The sequence below is a fragment of the Vipera ursinii genome (genome assembly GCF_947247035.1).
Source record: "Vipera ursinii genome assembly, chromosome: 2".
In the NCBI taxonomy this organism is placed as follows: domain Eukaryota; kingdom Metazoa; phylum Chordata; class Lepidosauria; order Squamata; family Viperidae; genus Vipera; species Vipera ursinii.
In genome coordinates, this window is record NC_139513.1 from 73,548,418 (window position 1) to 73,565,966 (window position 17,549).

A 17,549-nucleotide genomic window follows, 5' to 3' on the forward strand; every position below is an offset into this window, starting at 1 on the left:
AAAAACCCTCTATGGCTGGTTTCCCAGGGGTCAGTGCTCTGAGAACGGAAGCGGAAATAGGCTAGTGTGGGGGGGAGTAGAAGTGGCGCGTGGGTTTCCAAGGTTCTTCGAATTGCGGCTATGGGTCGAGTCAAGCACCAGGAATCAGAGGAAGCGCCGGAGATCGAGGCAACCCCAGAACGGTCGTACCACGAACTGGTCGCAAACGTAAATGCGATTGCGCGGCCGCTAGCTTCTCGGAAGCTCACTCGCAAACTCTACAAGTGCATCAAAAAAGGTGCGTGCTAGTTGATGGGGGGAAGCCTCTCCCAGGTGGCTGTGATGGACTCTATTTCGAGCTTTAGTGTCTCTTGGGGAATCTTCCTGAAAGCTCTCGCGTTTGTTTTATAGCATCGAAGTTTAAACAAATCCGGCGAGGGGTGAAAGAAGTGCAGAAATTCATCAACAAAGGCGAAAAAGGGTAAGAACCCGTGATGCTCCGGGCGATGGAATCTACTTTTTGTGAAAGTAATTTCCGTATTTCCGCTTAAAGTAACTGCTAATACCGTGTTTTGGACTAAACAAGCTCTTTTAAGTCTATGAAAATATACATGCTTAAATTAGCTCTTTCTATACAAAGTTCACAGAAAGTAGTGTAGTTCTAAGCAAATTAGGGACATATTTTTCTGTGATTGTGATAAACTTATTCAAAATTTGCTATTATTTTGCAATTTGTTTTATTAGTCCTTAACTTCTAACCAAGTGCTAAAATTGCTTTGTTTCATTTCTCATAGAATCACAGTTCTTGCAGGAGACACATTGCCTATTGATGTTTATTGCCACATCCCCATTATGTGTGAAGACAGGAGTCTTCCCTATGTATATATTCCATCTAAAACGGTAATATTTGGTTAAAGGAAAAATATTTTCTTCTTGCTGGTCCTTGAGAAAGGAATAAATATATGAGATGTGACAAAAGAATTCAATAGAATATTGTCTCGCATGGTAACTTTATTTTCCTATGTAAACAGAAAGTCTCAAGATATCTAGATACGGATACTTGTTTTTCTCAAAAGCTACTAATCTCTACTCTTTAAATTTCATGACACGGATGTCATTGATTATTAAAATGTCCCAGTTTGTGAACAAACTTTTATATGTTATTTTTATCTTTTCAGTTGTGACTTAAATATGTAACAGAACTGGATGCAATAATATATTAGCATTCAGAATCTGGAACTCTAAACTGCATTCATTTTATAGATGGCTTGCTGAATAATATATGACATCTGCATTCATAAAATGGTAGACTGTCATACACAAGATTAAATAAATTATTGCTTGGTACAGTGTTTGAATCTAGCCAACAAATGAACATTAGGATTTTCAGGCTATGGATCCTTACAATGTCAAATATAGTTTCAGCATAATCATGTCCAACTGTTGAATATGATACTAATACATGAATTTTAATAAAATAGCTAAAAGTGGTACACATGTTTAAAGATTTGAGTACCATATTTTGTTAATACCTTGAGGTTATGAGAGGCCAGTTAATACTGAAGTCCCTGGGAATTCCTTGCTAATGTGAGCTCAGAAGTTGAAATTACAGGGAAGTGGTAATTTAATTTAATTTAATTTAATTTTAATCCCATTTATATCCCGCCCTTCTCCGAAGACTCAGGGCGGCTTACAAGCTTAGCAGTAGCCTTCATTCTATGTATATGCCTGCTTATTAGGGCTTTCGCCCCCCCCCCCCCAGCGGCATTATTTTTAAGAATTTAATGCTAATGATTCCTATCTATTCTGTCCTGCAGGTGCCATGTTAAATTTTTAAGCTGTTTTTTTATATAAGGCTTGTAAATATGTATGGTCATATAAAAATGTAGGAATCCCTAAGATTTCTTTCCTTTAAAATATTCATGGTAAATTTTAATGCCTTAGCGAGATCATTTTGTCTCACATCAAAAGTGTGAATTCTTTAGTATTAAGTAAGCCTTATTCTCAAGTTGTTGAAATTAGGTTTCCATTTGTTAAGATGTTTGCAGTGCGGTTGCCGAATGAAGCTTTATAGAAGGTAGATCTTCACCCCGAAGAGGCTAAAATCAAATTTGTAAAATACTGGATTTGTTTAGTTTGCATCTTGAAATATGCATGAATAGTCTCTGCTGAAAAAAGGGAGACCTCTGTGTGTGATCCAAGGAACTGAATCCTATTTCTTCTTTTGCATTCAGGATTTGGGAGCAGCAGCAGGCTCAAAACGCCCAACCTGCGTTATCATGATAAAGGCTCATGAGGAATATCAAGAAGCTTACAATGAGTGCTTGGAAGAAGTGGAGGCTCTTCCCCTTCCTTTGTGAAGAACATTAATAACAGATGCCATTAACACTTGAATATGATATAGTATACTAGATTCTATAGACTTTATGTGGTTAAATATCAGTTTCATGCCAGTTTGGTGTGACAGTTGGCCTTGATTGTTGAGCTGAGGAATGTATCAAATGACCTGCTGAGAGTCCAGGAACCATGGCAGCTATGATGTAATTGTCTATTTTCGAAGAGTTTTGGTAGCAATACTTGATGGAAATTTGTGTTAAAATGTTGCCAGATGTTCGTTTCTAAAAGAATTCTAGACCATTAGGATAGACCAGGGGTAGGCAACCTTTTATGACTTGTGGATTTCAACTCCCAGAATTCCTGAGTCAGCATGGCTGGTTCAGGAATTCTGGGTATTGAAGTCTACAAGTCATAAAAGAGCCAAGGTTGCCTACCCCTAGGATAGAGGAACCATTAAGTAATAGAAAGATATACTATAGACTTTAATGTCACACGATCTCACTTGCTTACTCCAAAGTACCTTCCAGTTTTGTTCCTCTCTGCTTGGACTGGAGAACATTTCTTGCCTCACTGCATGCTCTCTTATGCATACAGATATTGAAAATTAAAAAATACAAGTCATCTATAGCCTAACGGCAGTGTTATTTCAATCCTTATTAACTAGATCATACTGTACTGTAGAAGCAAATATGAAGCATTCTCAAAAAATACCCAGCCCCAGGCCAGCTAGACTAAGATGCTTTATACAAACTAGTCTTACAGTGAAGATTTAAATATGGTTTTGTAGATATTGCATTGTATGGCAATGGCAACATGCAAAGTAATTTATTTCAATTTGTTTCTATGTCACCCACTTCCCCCTTTAGATGTTTGATATAGACATGATTGGATGGAATTGAGAACACATGCATAAAACCTCTGGTTACTCCTAAAGGCTATAGTGGCAACTGTTTTTCTCCCTAATTATCCTTTCTCTAGGTCAATACAGGTTTTTGTTTCAGAAAAAGGCAACCAAATTTTGTAAAGTGTAAATTGTAAGCACTAACTTGAAACCTCCAAGTTAAAATAATGTCACTCTCCAAAATTATTCCTAAAGAGCTGTGGCTTCTTTGAGGAAATCTTTAAGATTAGTCCATGAGAACACCAAGCCTGGATATTAGGAATAATCTACGCCTAAAGATGTCTCTAAATTAGTATCTCTGTAAGGCAGATTTTAAATCCCTTTTACATACACAACTGCAACATTTTATTACAAGCTGTTAAGCACCAAACTGTTATTCATTACAGGTTTTAGATTTTTAAATATTTAAATAGTACATGCTCTGATGCTATACATTATATAAGGAAGAAAATTGATCCTGTCCTTTGAGCTTTTATTTCTCTACTAAAATAAGTTATCGTCGATTTGTATTCATATTCCAAGGAAATATTCCATTGTACAATTACTCATCTCTTAGTCTTTGAAGAACAATATTGTATACAGAGGATGACATAAAACGTTAGGAAACACCAGTAAGCCTACACTTGTCCTCATTTCCATTCTAATTTACTTGAAAGTTTTCTTCAAAACAGGAGTAAGCTGGGTTCTGCACCTGCTTTTCTTACCTCCGATATGCTGCCTTTTATTGAAACATTTGTTTTCAAGAATTTGGTAATCCGTAAGCATTAAAAGTGGGGATAGCAGCTCCACATAGAGCGCTTGTGATATAATCCAACAAGAAACAAAATTATGAATAGGGACAAAATGAACTCTACAACGGGAGCAGTGCCTGTTGAAGCTGCCAGGATGAAGCCTAAAACAGGCAGACATGGAGCATATGAACAGATATTGCATTGCCTCATCCGGGGAAGTTTTTGTCTAGTCCACTAAACTAATCGGCTTCCATTGTATAGCACAGGGGTAGGCAACCTTGGCTCACGACTCGTGGACTTCAACTCCCAGAATTCCTGAGCCAGCCACACTGAGGGAGAAGGGAGAGGTTTCCAAGCTAAGCCAGGCTGGCTCAGGAATTCTGGGAGTTGAATTCCACGAGTCATAAAAGCCAAGGTTGGCTACCCCAGTATAGCAGTTGTTATATTAAGCAGGATATTACAGAGTTCTGCTTGCACACAACTGTATTTAAAGAGCCTATTTCATAACAAATCTTGCCATTATCAAAAGATGAGGCGTTTTCCATCCGCTGGGTTTTGTTCCATGGGGCAATATGGACACTTCAGTCTGCAAAACATGACAAGAATCAAATCAGGACTTTGGAATCCTTATCAGAAACTACTTTTGTAACAATATGATGATCTGCTCCACACTCCTAGAAAGCTGGCAGCAAGTTCTATTGTATGAAACTAATTGGACTGGCACCACAGATATCCAGGTCAAGTCTATCATCTGTTACAGAAGCTTGCTGGGCGACTTGTTCTCAGCCCAGCTGACTTCAATGTTTGTTATGAAAAATGGAAGCACTACATGTCACCTACATGTCTTGAATTTCTGAAGGAAAAGCAGAATAGAAATCTTAATTTTCACCAACTTTTGTTTCTATTTTTGACTTCACATTAATTAAATGAAATCTGGATTTAGTTCCAGTAATGTCAGTTAGTCATTCCTTTTAAGATGTGTGGACCTCAACTGCCAGAATTCCCTAGCCAGTTATGTGGCTGGGGAATTCTGGGAGTTGAAGTCTATACATCTTAAAGTTGGCCAGTTTGAAAAACATTTAGACTTTTTAAAATAAGCTTTGTTCAACAATTGGACTGAAGGCAGCAGATGCAATGTAGCCCTGGTACATAGAAATTTTAAAAAATAATTTGGGAGAAAAGTTTTACTAAATCTACATGGTATTGCATGTATAAGTATGGGATGAATAAAGTATATGATCTAACTGCAGTGTGGAAATCGAAATAATTCAGGCAATTATCATCCACTAATCCCATAACTTTCATTGAGATAGCAAGATTTGATAAAAATCACTCACTTCCCTCCATTGATGAGCTTGTTGAGAGCATCTCGAGAAATAACATGTCCACAAATCAACTTGATGGGTGGATTGGAATCTGTGGTCTGTTGGCGCAGGATGGGACACGCAAAGACTGAATGATACCAGCATTTCATCCCTAGCTCAACTTCAATCTGTTGGGGAAAGAAAAGTTAACTTTAGCATGTACCGGTAGTTCTTTTATTTTCTTCAGCAAAAATCCTAACCCATCCTATAGTTCCTTCCCCAGAATGGGTAAGTAACTCACGGGCAGCTCATCCTTGTGGCTCCAGACACCTGTGCATTGTCTCTGCTCAATCACAGCCTTGATGTTCATCAGGACTGGCAATGCTACACACCCTGCAGCAAAACTGCAGAGACAGAGCGCTCAGCGCTGCCCAGCACAGCCCCCAGTCCCACCTGTATGAAGCTTTACCTGACACTGAGAGGTGACTCCACTGAGAGACCCAGCAAGGCACATGCATCACGAGTGAAAGACTCACAAATCTCTGTCCAGTGACTTTCATCCAGTAGATGCCTATATGGAGAATTCTGAAGGCCTAAGCGTAGGTATACCAGACTGCCCATCATCACTTGGATCTCTGTTCAGCAAGATACAGGAAGTGCCACTTCAGCGAACAAACTTTCTCTTAAGGCCACCTAGGCCCATTTCAAAGCGAGTTGTAGGAAACCGGTGACAACACAAATGAACAGGCTGAGGAGACCATTCCTTTGTTTCAAAGCAAGGAATTCACCATTTTATGGTAGTTTATCTCTCGTTATTAAAATTGGGGAGAGAAAGCACACACAGAGCATGGTTTCTGGAATTCTTTTCTACCACATCATACCATACCATATCAGTCACGTGACCAGAAGGGAGGAAAGCAAGGCTTAAGAATGAAGCAGCTGGTAGCATTCCAAGGGCTGTCCAGCTGCTTCTTCCATATGAATGAATGAGGGGGAAGTTTTCTGGAATGCCTTTCTTCAAAGGCCCAAGCTGGATCAGGCATTTTCAAGCTTGATCTTATGTCAGCTTTTCCCACCACACCAAATTTGGTCCTGTTTCTCTTTCCACCACCCACCACCCACCCCCCGAGTTCTCAGACAGCTACCCTGCTGAGAGATGAACAGGCTCAATTCCTTTACACACACTCTTTCCAGTATCCCATTTGGTTGGAAAGGAAAGGGGAAGAATGAGACTTCAACATTCTTTAGCTTTAAGAGTTGTTTGAAGCAAGAAGGTCAGAAATGGAAGCCTATCAGTTCTGGCAACTATAAAGAAACATTACAAAAAAGCATCTTAATAGAAATAAAATTTGCTATTTTATCTTTTTTTTAAGGATGCCGAGTAGAGCATTAGCCCAACAGAGTTAGGAAAGAAGTATCGATTCGTGGCAAGAAAGCAGATCCAAGGAAAAAGTACCCCACCTTGCTTGTGTAGGTGGGCAAAGGGTTGAAAGTGACGTGCATAGCTCAAAGCCTCCAACTCCTTGCCGGGGCCGCCAGAAAGAAGCCTGATGAAATGGAGCCTATGCAGCTGAAACTCCAGAGTACTGTTCAGATCAGCCAGCTGCTGCCTGTGGAAGACTGCCCAGCTGGGCAAGGTACATTATTCCCTCAGCACAGAGATGTCAAACACAAGGCCCGGGGGCCGGATCCGGCCCGCGAAATGGTTTCATGTGGCCCGCGAAGCCATCCTGGAAACAGGGAGGGAACGGCCCCCACTGTCTTGGCCCTGGCCCAGAGACCCTCCTCCTGCCAGAGACCCTCAGATCTGTCCCACTCCTGCCCGGGCCCCCATAGGCACCCTTGATGCGAACGATGTAGAGCTGGCCCAGCAGGCCATACGCACTCTAGCCATGCCCACCCAGTAGGCCACGCCCACCCCACGCCCACTTGAGTTTGACACCCCTGCCTCAGCACCTGAGTCTATAAAGGAACTGTCCTCAGAGTAATTATGATGAACAAAAGACATGGCAACGTTCCAAGCCCACTTACATATTGGCTATAGGAGATTATGAATGGTGGCAGCTGGTTGTAAATGAAATCTCAGAAATGTACTAGATTTCACAGATGAGAAACAGAGCTTCTTAAAAAGTAATTAAAAACTAATCAAAATAAATTAAAAACCTAAACTAAAATAATCGGATTAGGAATTACAGGAAGAAAAGAAACAGGATTCCCCCAAAGGAAAACAGTGCACTGTTCTAAAGACTTACCTTAGAGCAGGTCCCAGGTCTTGTTTATGCAGGGCTTCCAAAATGCTGTTCAGTTCCAGAAATGGTTTTTTGAAGTCTACATCTACATTCACAGTTGATTCCTGCCAAGGAGAAACCAGAAATTGATTGAAAAACAAATTGTCTTGTCCTCTCCTGAAAATAAAAGAGCAGACAAGAAATGGAAATGTATGCAGATGGAGGTTCAATAAAAAATTATGATTAATCTTCGACTTATGACAGGATGCTTAATGACTATTCAAAGTTATGATAGACTTCCCCAAAATCTACTTACAAACCAGTTTTGAAGTTACAATGGTCACAACCCTCCCCCCCCCCCGTGACATGATTGCTTGGCAAGTGGCTCACCCTTACAGCCATTTGCAGCATCTCATGATCACTTCACTACAATTTGCTATGAATTCTGCTGTTTTCCAGTGTTTACGTCTGGTTTCTGGGGAAAAAATGCATCTGGGGAAAATGGATTTGCTTAATGAGCATGGCATTTTCCTAACAAGCGCTACAAAATATGTAAAAACACCCCAGGTACAGTCACATGATGCCTCAACTTATGACTGCAGTCACTTATGACCATAATTGTGGGCCCAACTACAGTCATATGTCAAGGGCTACCTATATCCATTTCAGAATGGACAAAAAAGATATACAACAGAAGAGACTAATTGGGTCAGGTGCTTCTTCTGGTACTGTAGGCGAGAAAGTAAGTTTGTGGCAAGCAGAATTGTATAGCCTAACTGAAGCATAAGCCAAAAAGTGTAACACAATGGAGGATTACAACCATTATGTACTATACAGAATAGTCCTCACTTACTGACCACTAGTTCAAAGTTATGATTCTTGAAAGTTACAGTGCAGTTGAACAAGGAGATTTAATCTGGTTTTCAAGGTTGCAGTCATTGCCACATGATCACTATTCGGGTTCTTGGCAACCAGCGCACATTTATGATGGTTGCAGGCTCCCATAATCCTATAATCACCATTTGTGACCTTCATGGCTGGCTTCTGATAAGCAATGTCAATTGGGAAGCCAGCAGGAAGTCCCAAATTGCATTCACATGATCTGTGGTGATTTGCTTTACAACCACAGACGGACAGAGTTGACAGTCCCAATTGGAGTTGTTAAGTTAGGACTTCCTGCAAAGATTTTGGTCAGAGATTAGTACCTGACACAGTTCTTCAGCCACTCCCAACATTCCTTGTTGATAGAGATGTTCTATAATTGCCAATACCAGGATCTGTTTCTCTTGGGTTTCCCAAACCAGAGCAGGGACAATGCCACACAAATCAGCATCAAAATTCTGGAACAAAAATTTGCGAACCGTTCACAAATACTAAGGGAAATCCTTCCATCGACCTATGTTGCACATTCTAAAAGGATGTAAAAAAGGCCTACTTCTCAGCACCGAATGCATTACACAATAGTCACATGATAGGTATATTATACAGTCCAGTAGAATAAATGTTGGCTATATTGCTAATGTAATACAGTTTTGTCAGTTAAATGTCCTTAAAAATTCAGTTTAAAAAAAAATGAAAGAGAAGCAGATGATTCTTCAATCTGTATTTAAGAAAGGAAGCAAAGTAACTTGCTAGAATGATAATTTGCCTTATCTTTAAGCATGTAAATGTGGCATAAAGATAAATCAAATTAACGTTCTAGCAATTTAAAGAAGGATCCCATACTATCAATAATAAAAACTAGGTAGTCCTCAAATGAGATTAAAGTTCTTCTCTCTTATGAACAGTATAAGTTGATGTTCAACACGAAAAGCTAAACATGTTTCTCTACCGTACAGAAATGTAGGAGATTCTCATCCACAGGCCCCACCTTATATACCTCTACTTAATGCTCTTAATATTTTTATTCTTAAATTGCTTCTTTATTAAATAATTTCTGTTAAGAGAAGCATACACATCACAATTATTTGGCATATAAATGAATATATTTATATAATATAATTTAGCATTCTTAGCTGGCAACTGGCAACTTGATCATCATGTGAAGCCATTGCTAAGTGAAACCACAACAGTGTTGATGATCATACTTCAGCTTTCCTTTGCTTTACAGACCTGCAAAGGTCATAAATGCAAGGATTGGTCAAAAAGTTACTTTTTCATCACTTTATCATTGCAAATAGTCACTAAACAAGGCAGTCTCTAAATGAGGCAGTCTCTAAATAAGGACTATCTGTAATCACATTTTGGAGAACCATTTGTTTGCATATATTTCTTGGACCATTTTTCATGTAATATTCTAGATTGAGCATAATATGAAGAAAATACAATGCTTATGAAGGCTGAGAAAATAGAGCAAGGGCTTTCTTGTACTGCACCAAATGAATGTTTATGCTAGCAAAGCACAAAATATTAGAACATGCATATTTCACTAGTTCATAAGCGTTCCAAAATCGACAGCATAAAATATATAATCATTGGCGTAACATCTACTCTCATAGCTCCCAATTTAAAATCCAAAGCAATTTCCTTCTTGGTCCCAAACCCCCGGCTAAGTTAATGGAAGTTACTCACTCTATCTATGGCTTTGCCCACGCGGGAGATACTGCTGTGAATATCTTTGTGATCTGAAGCTAAATTTTGAACAGTGTCCTTGATCTTCTTACAGCACTGCGACATAACAAGGGAGAGTGTGGCAGAAAGAGGTGCTTGCTGCAAGGCTATAATAGGAAAAGCAATGTCATTTTAGTTTTAGATATCAGCTCAAGTGCTCACTCTGTGCTTACTCTCAACTTTCATTTGACATAAATAGTTGAAGATATGTTAAGGTATCCTCACCTGCAGGTCTTTCACATTTGGGAAAAGACACCACTAGGTACAATTTAGCTCCATACAATACTAATATTTTCATACACAACATTTCTTCAGCATCTGTTCACAAATATCTTGGAATTCAAGTGTGGAAATTAAGGGAAGACAGCAATGAAAGTAAACCAGTTGTTGTACAATGGCACAGAGAAAGCATACCTCCTGGGTCCCAATAGATGGCACTATTTCAAAGAAGGGCTGGGGACTGTGGCCTATCAGGCTATGTGGACAAGGAGATACCCTTGGGAGCAAACAGTTCTCAAATAATCCTGTCCTATGTCATGAAGGACTTTACAGGTGTCAACCAGCATGTTGAATTGCACCCAGAACGCTACTGATAGCCAGTGCAGCTTGCAGTATGGAAATGTCACATGGGCATAACAAACAATTACTTGCATCACTGCATACTGGACCAATTGCATCTTTTGGGTGTTCAAAGGCAGCACACTGCAATAGTTCAGATGGGAAGTGAGTAAGATGTTAGTGATCGTGAGCAGAGCCCCACAATCCAGAAATAGGTGCAAACAGCACACCAAATAAAGTTATGCAAAGACACCCCTGGCCACAACTGCCAACTGTTCTTCAAGCTGAATCTGTGAGTCCTGGATGACCCCAAAGCTTGCACCGATTCCAATCTTGCTGTCAGAATCCATTTATATCAGTCATAAATGTATGTTTAAAATATTACCCCCCCCCCATGGATTCTGCCATCTCCCGAGGAAGGAGGAGCGCATGTGGATTCAGCCTGCCTTAGGTTATTTCAAAGGCCTAGGGAACCTTTTGAACTGGGGGAACAAAAGGGAGGGTTAGAGAAGAAGGCATCTGGCCTGTGTCTCCATTTGAATCTGTAGAGGAAGAAGGGAATAACCATAAAGATTCGAAGTTCCTTTTTCCCCACGAAAGGGATGACACGAAGTAAAATGATGGGCTGACCAAATGGGGTTGAGGGAAGGGGGGTTGAACTGGGAATTCTTTATAAAGTTTCAGTTTGTAAAACAATACCAAGTCCTGTCTTGTATTTCCACAACCAAGCATGTCCTAGTAAAAATTCCTTTTGGACTAGAACTGACTCCAAGAGTTTTTGTTTTCCTAAGACGTGGATTGGGGTGGGTCGTGACACTTGCACTGATTTTGCTCAGTGCCAAAGATCAATCCTTTGCAGTTTTGGGACCCATGGAACCTAAAACTTACAGTCACCTAGTTTTGATAGGGTAAAGCTAAATTCAGTTCCTCCCCATCTAAACCCTTATAACCCCCAGACACAGAAACAGAGACTCAATAGCTTCACTTGAATTTGAAGGAGGAAAGAAGCACTATTGAATATTATCTGTATATCACTTGTACCAAGATAAGCCTTCTCTGAGGTTTCATGTATATGGTTAGATAATAATATAGCTTACCAAATTGTGCAAAGTCCACACATGCAGTTACAGTGCATTCAGAAAGTATTCAGACCCCCTTCACTTTTGTCAATGTTATGCTGCAGCATAGCATTCTACAGTTGTTGAAATTCATTTTCTCATTAATCTACATTCAGTACCCAATAATAATTTGTATCTTGTTTTTTAATATGTATTGCCCTGTTCACCGCCCTGAGTCCTTCGGGAGAAGGGCGGTATACAAATAAAATTAATAAAAATAAATAAAATTAATAATGTGAAAACAGAATTTTAGAAATGTCTGTAAATTTATTTAAAAAAAACTAAAATATCACATTTTGGTATAAGCATTCAGACCCTTTGCAACAACACATGAAATTTAGCTGTGATGCCTCCCATTCTCTTGATCATTGCTGACATGTTTCGACACCTTGCTTGGAGTCCACCTGTGATAAATTGATTAGATACAATTTGGAAAGGCACACACCTCTCTATAGAAGGCCTCACAGCTGACAATGTATACTGTAGCAAAGCAAAAGCCCTGAGGTCAAAGGAACTGCCTGCAGAACTCAGAGACAGAATTTTTGCAAGGCACAGATCTGGGGAAGGCTACAATAAAATTCCCGCTGCACTGAAGGTTTCTAAGAGTACAGTGGCCTCCATAGTTCTCAAATGGAAAATGTTTTGCATAACCAGGACTCTTCCAAGAGCTGGTCACCCGATCAAACTGAACAATCGGGGTAGAAGGGCCTTAGTAAGAGAGTGACCAAGAACCTGATGGTCACTCTGATTGAGCTTCAGAGATCCTGTGTGGAGATGGAACAGAGTTCCAGAGGGACAACCATCACTGCAGCCCTCCACCAATCTGGGTTTTACGGCAGAGTGGCTAGACAGAAGCCTCAGTGTAAAACCTGCTTGGAGTTTGCAAAAATGCACCTAAAGGACCCTCAGATTGTGACGAACAAGATTCTCTTGTCTGATGAAACCAAGATTGAACTGTTTGGCCTCAATTCTAAACATTATATCTGGAGGAAACCTGACACCGCTCATCGCCTGCTCAGTACCATCCCAACAGAGGCATGGGGGTGCCAGCATCATGCTGTGCGGGTGTTCTTCAGTAGCAGAGACTGGTGGACTAGTCAGGGTTGAGGGAAAGCTGAATGGAGCAAAGTACAGGGATATCCTCAATGAAAACCTACGGAACTCAGGACCTCAGACTGGGCCCAAGGTTCACTTTCCATCATGACAATGAACCTACAATGAACCACACAGCCAAGATAACACAGGAGTAGCTTAGGGACAACTCTGTGAACGTGCTAGAGTGGCCCAGCCAGAACCCTGACTAAAACCCTATGTACATCTCTGTAGTGACCTAAAAATGACCGTCTACCAAAGGTCGCCATCCAACCTGAGTTTGAGAGGATTTGCAACGAAGAATGGCAGAAAATCTCCTAATTCAGGTGTGCAAGGCTCGTCATGTCATACGCAAATCGAGGCTGTAATTCCTGCCAACGGTGCTTCAACAAAGAACTGAGTAAAGGGCCTGAATACTTGTGCCAGTGATATTTCAGCTTTTTCTTTTTAATAAATTTCCAGACATTTCTAAAATTCTGTTTTCAGTTTGTCATTATGGGATACTGGGTGTAGATTAATGAGACAATGAATTTCAAAAACTGTAGAATCAGGCTGCAGCATAACAAAATTGACAAAAGGGGGTCTGAAGACTTTCTGAATGCACTTATATGAATCCAAAACCAGTTAACCAAAGTATATCATAGCAACAGCCAATAATTAGATTCATTCATTCATTCATTCAAACAAAGGGAGTTTTGGCTAAACTCGAATATACTTTATTAAATTAACCCATTTTCTGGGTTCATCCAAATACACTTGACTCATAACCTAATTAAATGGGCAGGCTTCACATAACAAGCTTCACAACCTGTACATCTAACCAAGGATAAAGTTACGGAAGGTTTTTTTTTAAAATTTTCACTAATTGTATTAAGCGTCCTTTGCAAGCCCACTCAATTCAATTAAGCATGTAACATCAAATCTCCCAAGTAAAAGCTCAGCTTCCTACAGTTTCCTGATAAATTATGTGCAATGTTTTCTGTCAAACGTGGTTTTTCCATCGTGTTCTTCCAGGATGCTTTTTACAACGTGACTTTCTAGTGTAGGATTTCCGTGTGGTCTCCCATCCAAGGATTAGCCAGATCCGGATCTGCCTGGCTATCATTGATGACCAGATGGAAAGGGGCTTATTTTTCAAAGCTGAGACCGCCATCCAAAGCCCTTTCCCCTTCCGCGCCTTTCAGGCGATGCCAACCTGCCGCCCTGCCTCCAGGCAGAGGCATCCGTACCTGCAGCGCCCAGCTCCTCCCTTAGCTGGCTGACGTAGCGCAGCAGCTCTTCCAGGCCTCGCTCGCAATGCTGGCCGTAGCACAGGAACTTCTGCAGCACTTTGTCCACCTCCCTCTCTACGCAGGCGCACCGCTCCATTAGCCCGGCCTGCCTGACACGCTCTGAAGCGGAAGGAGAAAAAGCTTCCAGTCAGTACAGCCGATGACCTTTCAGGCGCGAGCCCGGCCGCGGGGGCTGGGCTGGGGTGAGGCGGAAAGGTCCTTACCGGTTGAACGCCGGCAGCGCTGACGAGAAGAACTCGAGACGAGGCCAACCAGCCAGGCATCCACCCCGACCCCGCTTTAAGGAGTAGAGAGAATAGTTCGGCGACGGGATTCTTGTCTGTGTCACGGCTCACCGTGTGGATGCGGTCGCCACAAATTGACACGATGGTGGTTCCTATCGCAGACGAGCGATAGGTTAGAAAGACACCCTCCGTACGCTGAATGGCACGTTCCTTTGCTATTCAGTATGAAGGTTGGGTGGAGCCACTTTGGGGAAAAAGGGGGGGGGAGGGAAACTTAAATAATGCTGACCTGAAAACCGTGGAAAGAGGCGTCAGTTTTCTTCAATCTGAGAAAATAGAATTGATGTTAATTAGCCTCCTTCTTGTATTATGCTGACGTCCTGTGCCTACCTAATTGCTAAAGTTCTCTTAATGATGGAGCAAACCATTTTTATTGGGAAGGGTGTGCCTGGAATGAACTATACTAGGATGCAACAGCTGATTGGGGCAAACCATTTTTGGCTTAGGTAAATTGTTAGTGACGTGTAGGTTTGGAGTGAACCATTTTGTAGACAGTTGGAGTTACTCGTACGGTAAGAGTCTAATACAGGTAAGGTGAGATATCAGTAACATCAGGCAAAAGTTTGATGGACTGTGACCTCAATCTGTCTTAGACTTGGTATTATTAGTTAAAATGGATGAAGTCTTTCAGTTCTCCCCCCCCCCCATCACTGGTGATAGAGGCTTGGTTCCCACATGAGGTTTGGGAGCACCACAACATTCCTAATAATTTGTCTTCTCCCTTGGTATCCAATGCTGGTCTTATCCCCAGCCCATTATTTAAATAGTCTTGTGTCATCACTTCCTGTCCTGGAAGAAAATTTATTTTTTCCTCTCAGTCTCATAATATCCCATCAAAAGATCATATTCTATAAAATTAACAGTCATCTATTATGCTGGAGCTAAATTCAGATTACCTGCTGTGTGCAAATAACCATGTGCTTTGGGTGTGACACTGCCATCTAGAGGAACGATTGACCTGTTACAGGTGTGCTCAAACTACGGTTTGGAGTATGTGTCTGGAGATACAGACATTCCTCCTTTGTGGTCATTAAGTCTTCATAGGAGTAATCGCTCCCAGCAGTTACCTTCTCACTTACCACTAAATATTTATTTATTTATTTATTGATGGGATTTATATCCCGCCCTATCTCCCGAAGGACTCAGGGCGGCTAACAACAAAACATATACCCGGTAATAAGTACAGAAATTAAGATAAAAATAAAATTAAAATCATCTGTGCAATAAATTAAAATTAAAAACTAAAAATAAATTAAAAATTGTAAATATAATTAATTAAAATGCCTGTCAGTCCAGGTCAGCCTGGTGGAAAAGGAGTGTTTTGAGGCTGCAGCGAAAGGATTGGAGATTTTGGGCCATCCAAAGCTCATATCCTGTGTTCCTTTCATCCCAATAATATTCCCCCACCCTGTTTTGGAATTAATATTTCTTCAGTATTCTAACCAGATATACAAAAAAGACAGGTTCATTATTTTATTGAGAGAGGTGCACCATGTTTATGCAATTCTATATTTGCATAATTCCAAAATGTTTTCAGGAAACAATCAGTTTTACATTTTTCCTCAGTGCAGCATCTGGAAAATCAAGGTTGTCAAACTGGGCATTATTTGCCAGTTTCTCTGTACTAATTTCTTACTTTTCTGGAAATAATTGTGTACCCGGGATATAGTTATACAATTCTCTAGGTCTTGATTAACCATGTAATTATATCATTGTCTCTCTCTCCCTACTTGCAACTATTTTTAATCTGATGTCTCCCTAAAAGTGTTTATTTTTATCTGAATTAAAATATGCTGGAACTGCTCAATTAATTCAAGCATTTTTGGAGACAATTGGGAGCCTTCTTGGAATTTGCCCAAGTTGGAAGATAAACCAATGTAAGGAGTTGTCCCTAAATTGTAGAATTATAATTTCTTTTATGCTACACTGTTCCAGTTGAGGAATGTTTTCCTGCTTGATAAATATGTGAAGCTGGATAATAGCAAAGTTATAGGAAAAGACAAATTGGCATACATATAACAATTGGTATAGTTAAAAATCTGGACTATGCAGTTTAGCAGGCAGTTGCAACAGAAGAGCAATTTTATGATGGCAATTAACCATTGGAACAGCTTGCCTCCAGAAATCATGAGCACTCTGTCACTGGAGATTTTTAAGAAGAGGCTAGACAGTCACTTGTTTGAGATGATATAGGTTCTCCTGCTTGAGCAGGGGGCTGGACTAGAAGACCTCCAAGGTCCCTTCCAGCTTCTCTTCTCTTCTCTTCTCTTCTATTCTATTCTATTCTATTCTATTCTATTCTATTCTATTCTATTCTATTCTATATCATTTTGCACCAACATATAGAATGGAAACATTTTTAGATTGTTGTTTTGTAATGCATCTTTTCTGGAATACAACTGATAATTCTTTGTCTTAGAAAATTACCAGATTGTGTGAATCTTAAATATTTCTATTTTAATTACATATCTTAATAAATATTCAGCTTGACTGCTATAATATATTTACATTGTGTGCCCATGAAGTCATGTTAGAACAGACATTTCAAACTCGCGACGTCACTTGATGTCACATGACGTATCGGAGCTTTTTCTCCATTGCTGGCAATGGGGTGGGTGCAGTTTCCTGATGATGCGTCCGGCCCGTGGGCCGGCAGTTTGACACCCCTGTTTTAGAACAAATATAGTGGCTGATTTATTACCTTCGGTCATGAATACAGAGCACATTAGATCAATTACTGCAAAAATTATAGTAATTTCCAACTATTACCAGTTGAAGCTAATTTGGTATTGATCTGTATTTATCTATCTACCTGCAGTATCTATCTGCAGTTGAAAATTAACACAGCTGTATGTTAAGACAAGGCTTCTTATTTAGTTTCCCTTGTGCAGAGCTATATGATTGTAGCTATTAAGTTATTATTATTGTGGTTATTAGTAAGTTGCTTGATGCTCAGTCAAATACTGATTGTAGTCATTAAGTGAGACATCATGTGGTCACAGCTTGTAGTCTCCTGCCAGCTTCCCCATTGACTTTGCTAGTTGGAAACTGGAAAGGTTGCAAATGATGATCATGTGACTATGAGATGCTGGAATGGTTATTAAGTGAGGAACAC

The 17,549-nt window shown here is 40.2% G+C and overlaps 2 protein-coding genes across 3 annotated transcripts; one reads left to right on the top strand and one right to left on the bottom strand.

The window, feature by feature from the left end:
* Positions 1-45: 45 nt before the first annotated feature.
* Positions 46-4,440, top strand: NHP2 (NHP2 ribonucleoprotein). Its single transcript, XM_083352960.1, has 4 exons — positions 46-277; positions 391-460; positions 774-879; positions 2,214-4,440. The coding sequence occupies exons 1-4, from the start codon at positions 121-123 to the stop codon at positions 2,337-2,339; spliced, it is 459 nt and encodes a 152-aa protein (XP_083209086.1). The 5' UTR covers positions 46-120; the 3' UTR covers positions 2,340-4,440.
* On the bottom strand, positions 4,344-14,595 carry RMND5B (required for meiotic nuclear division 5 homolog B). 2 transcript variants are annotated; one of them, XM_083352956.1, is made up of 10 exons: positions 14,354-14,595; positions 14,088-14,249; positions 10,052-10,197; positions 8,686-8,820; positions 7,505-7,605; positions 6,714-6,862; positions 5,722-5,887; positions 5,554-5,656; positions 5,286-5,440; positions 4,344-4,534 (listed from the first exon to the last, which is right to left on the bottom strand). In XM_083352956.1, exons 2-10 carry the CDS (start codon positions 14,224-14,226, stop codon positions 4,471-4,473), a joined length of 1,158 nt encoding a protein of 385 aa, XP_083209082.1. In that variant the 5' UTR covers positions 14,227-14,249; positions 14,354-14,595; the 3' UTR covers positions 4,344-4,470. The 2 variants fall into 2 exon arrangements, with proteins under 2 accessions (XP_083209082.1, XP_083209081.1); XM_083352955.1 differs by having other exon boundaries at positions 6,714-6,880; positions 14,354-14,594.
* Between the last annotated feature and the right edge of the window lie 2,954 nt (positions 14,596-17,549).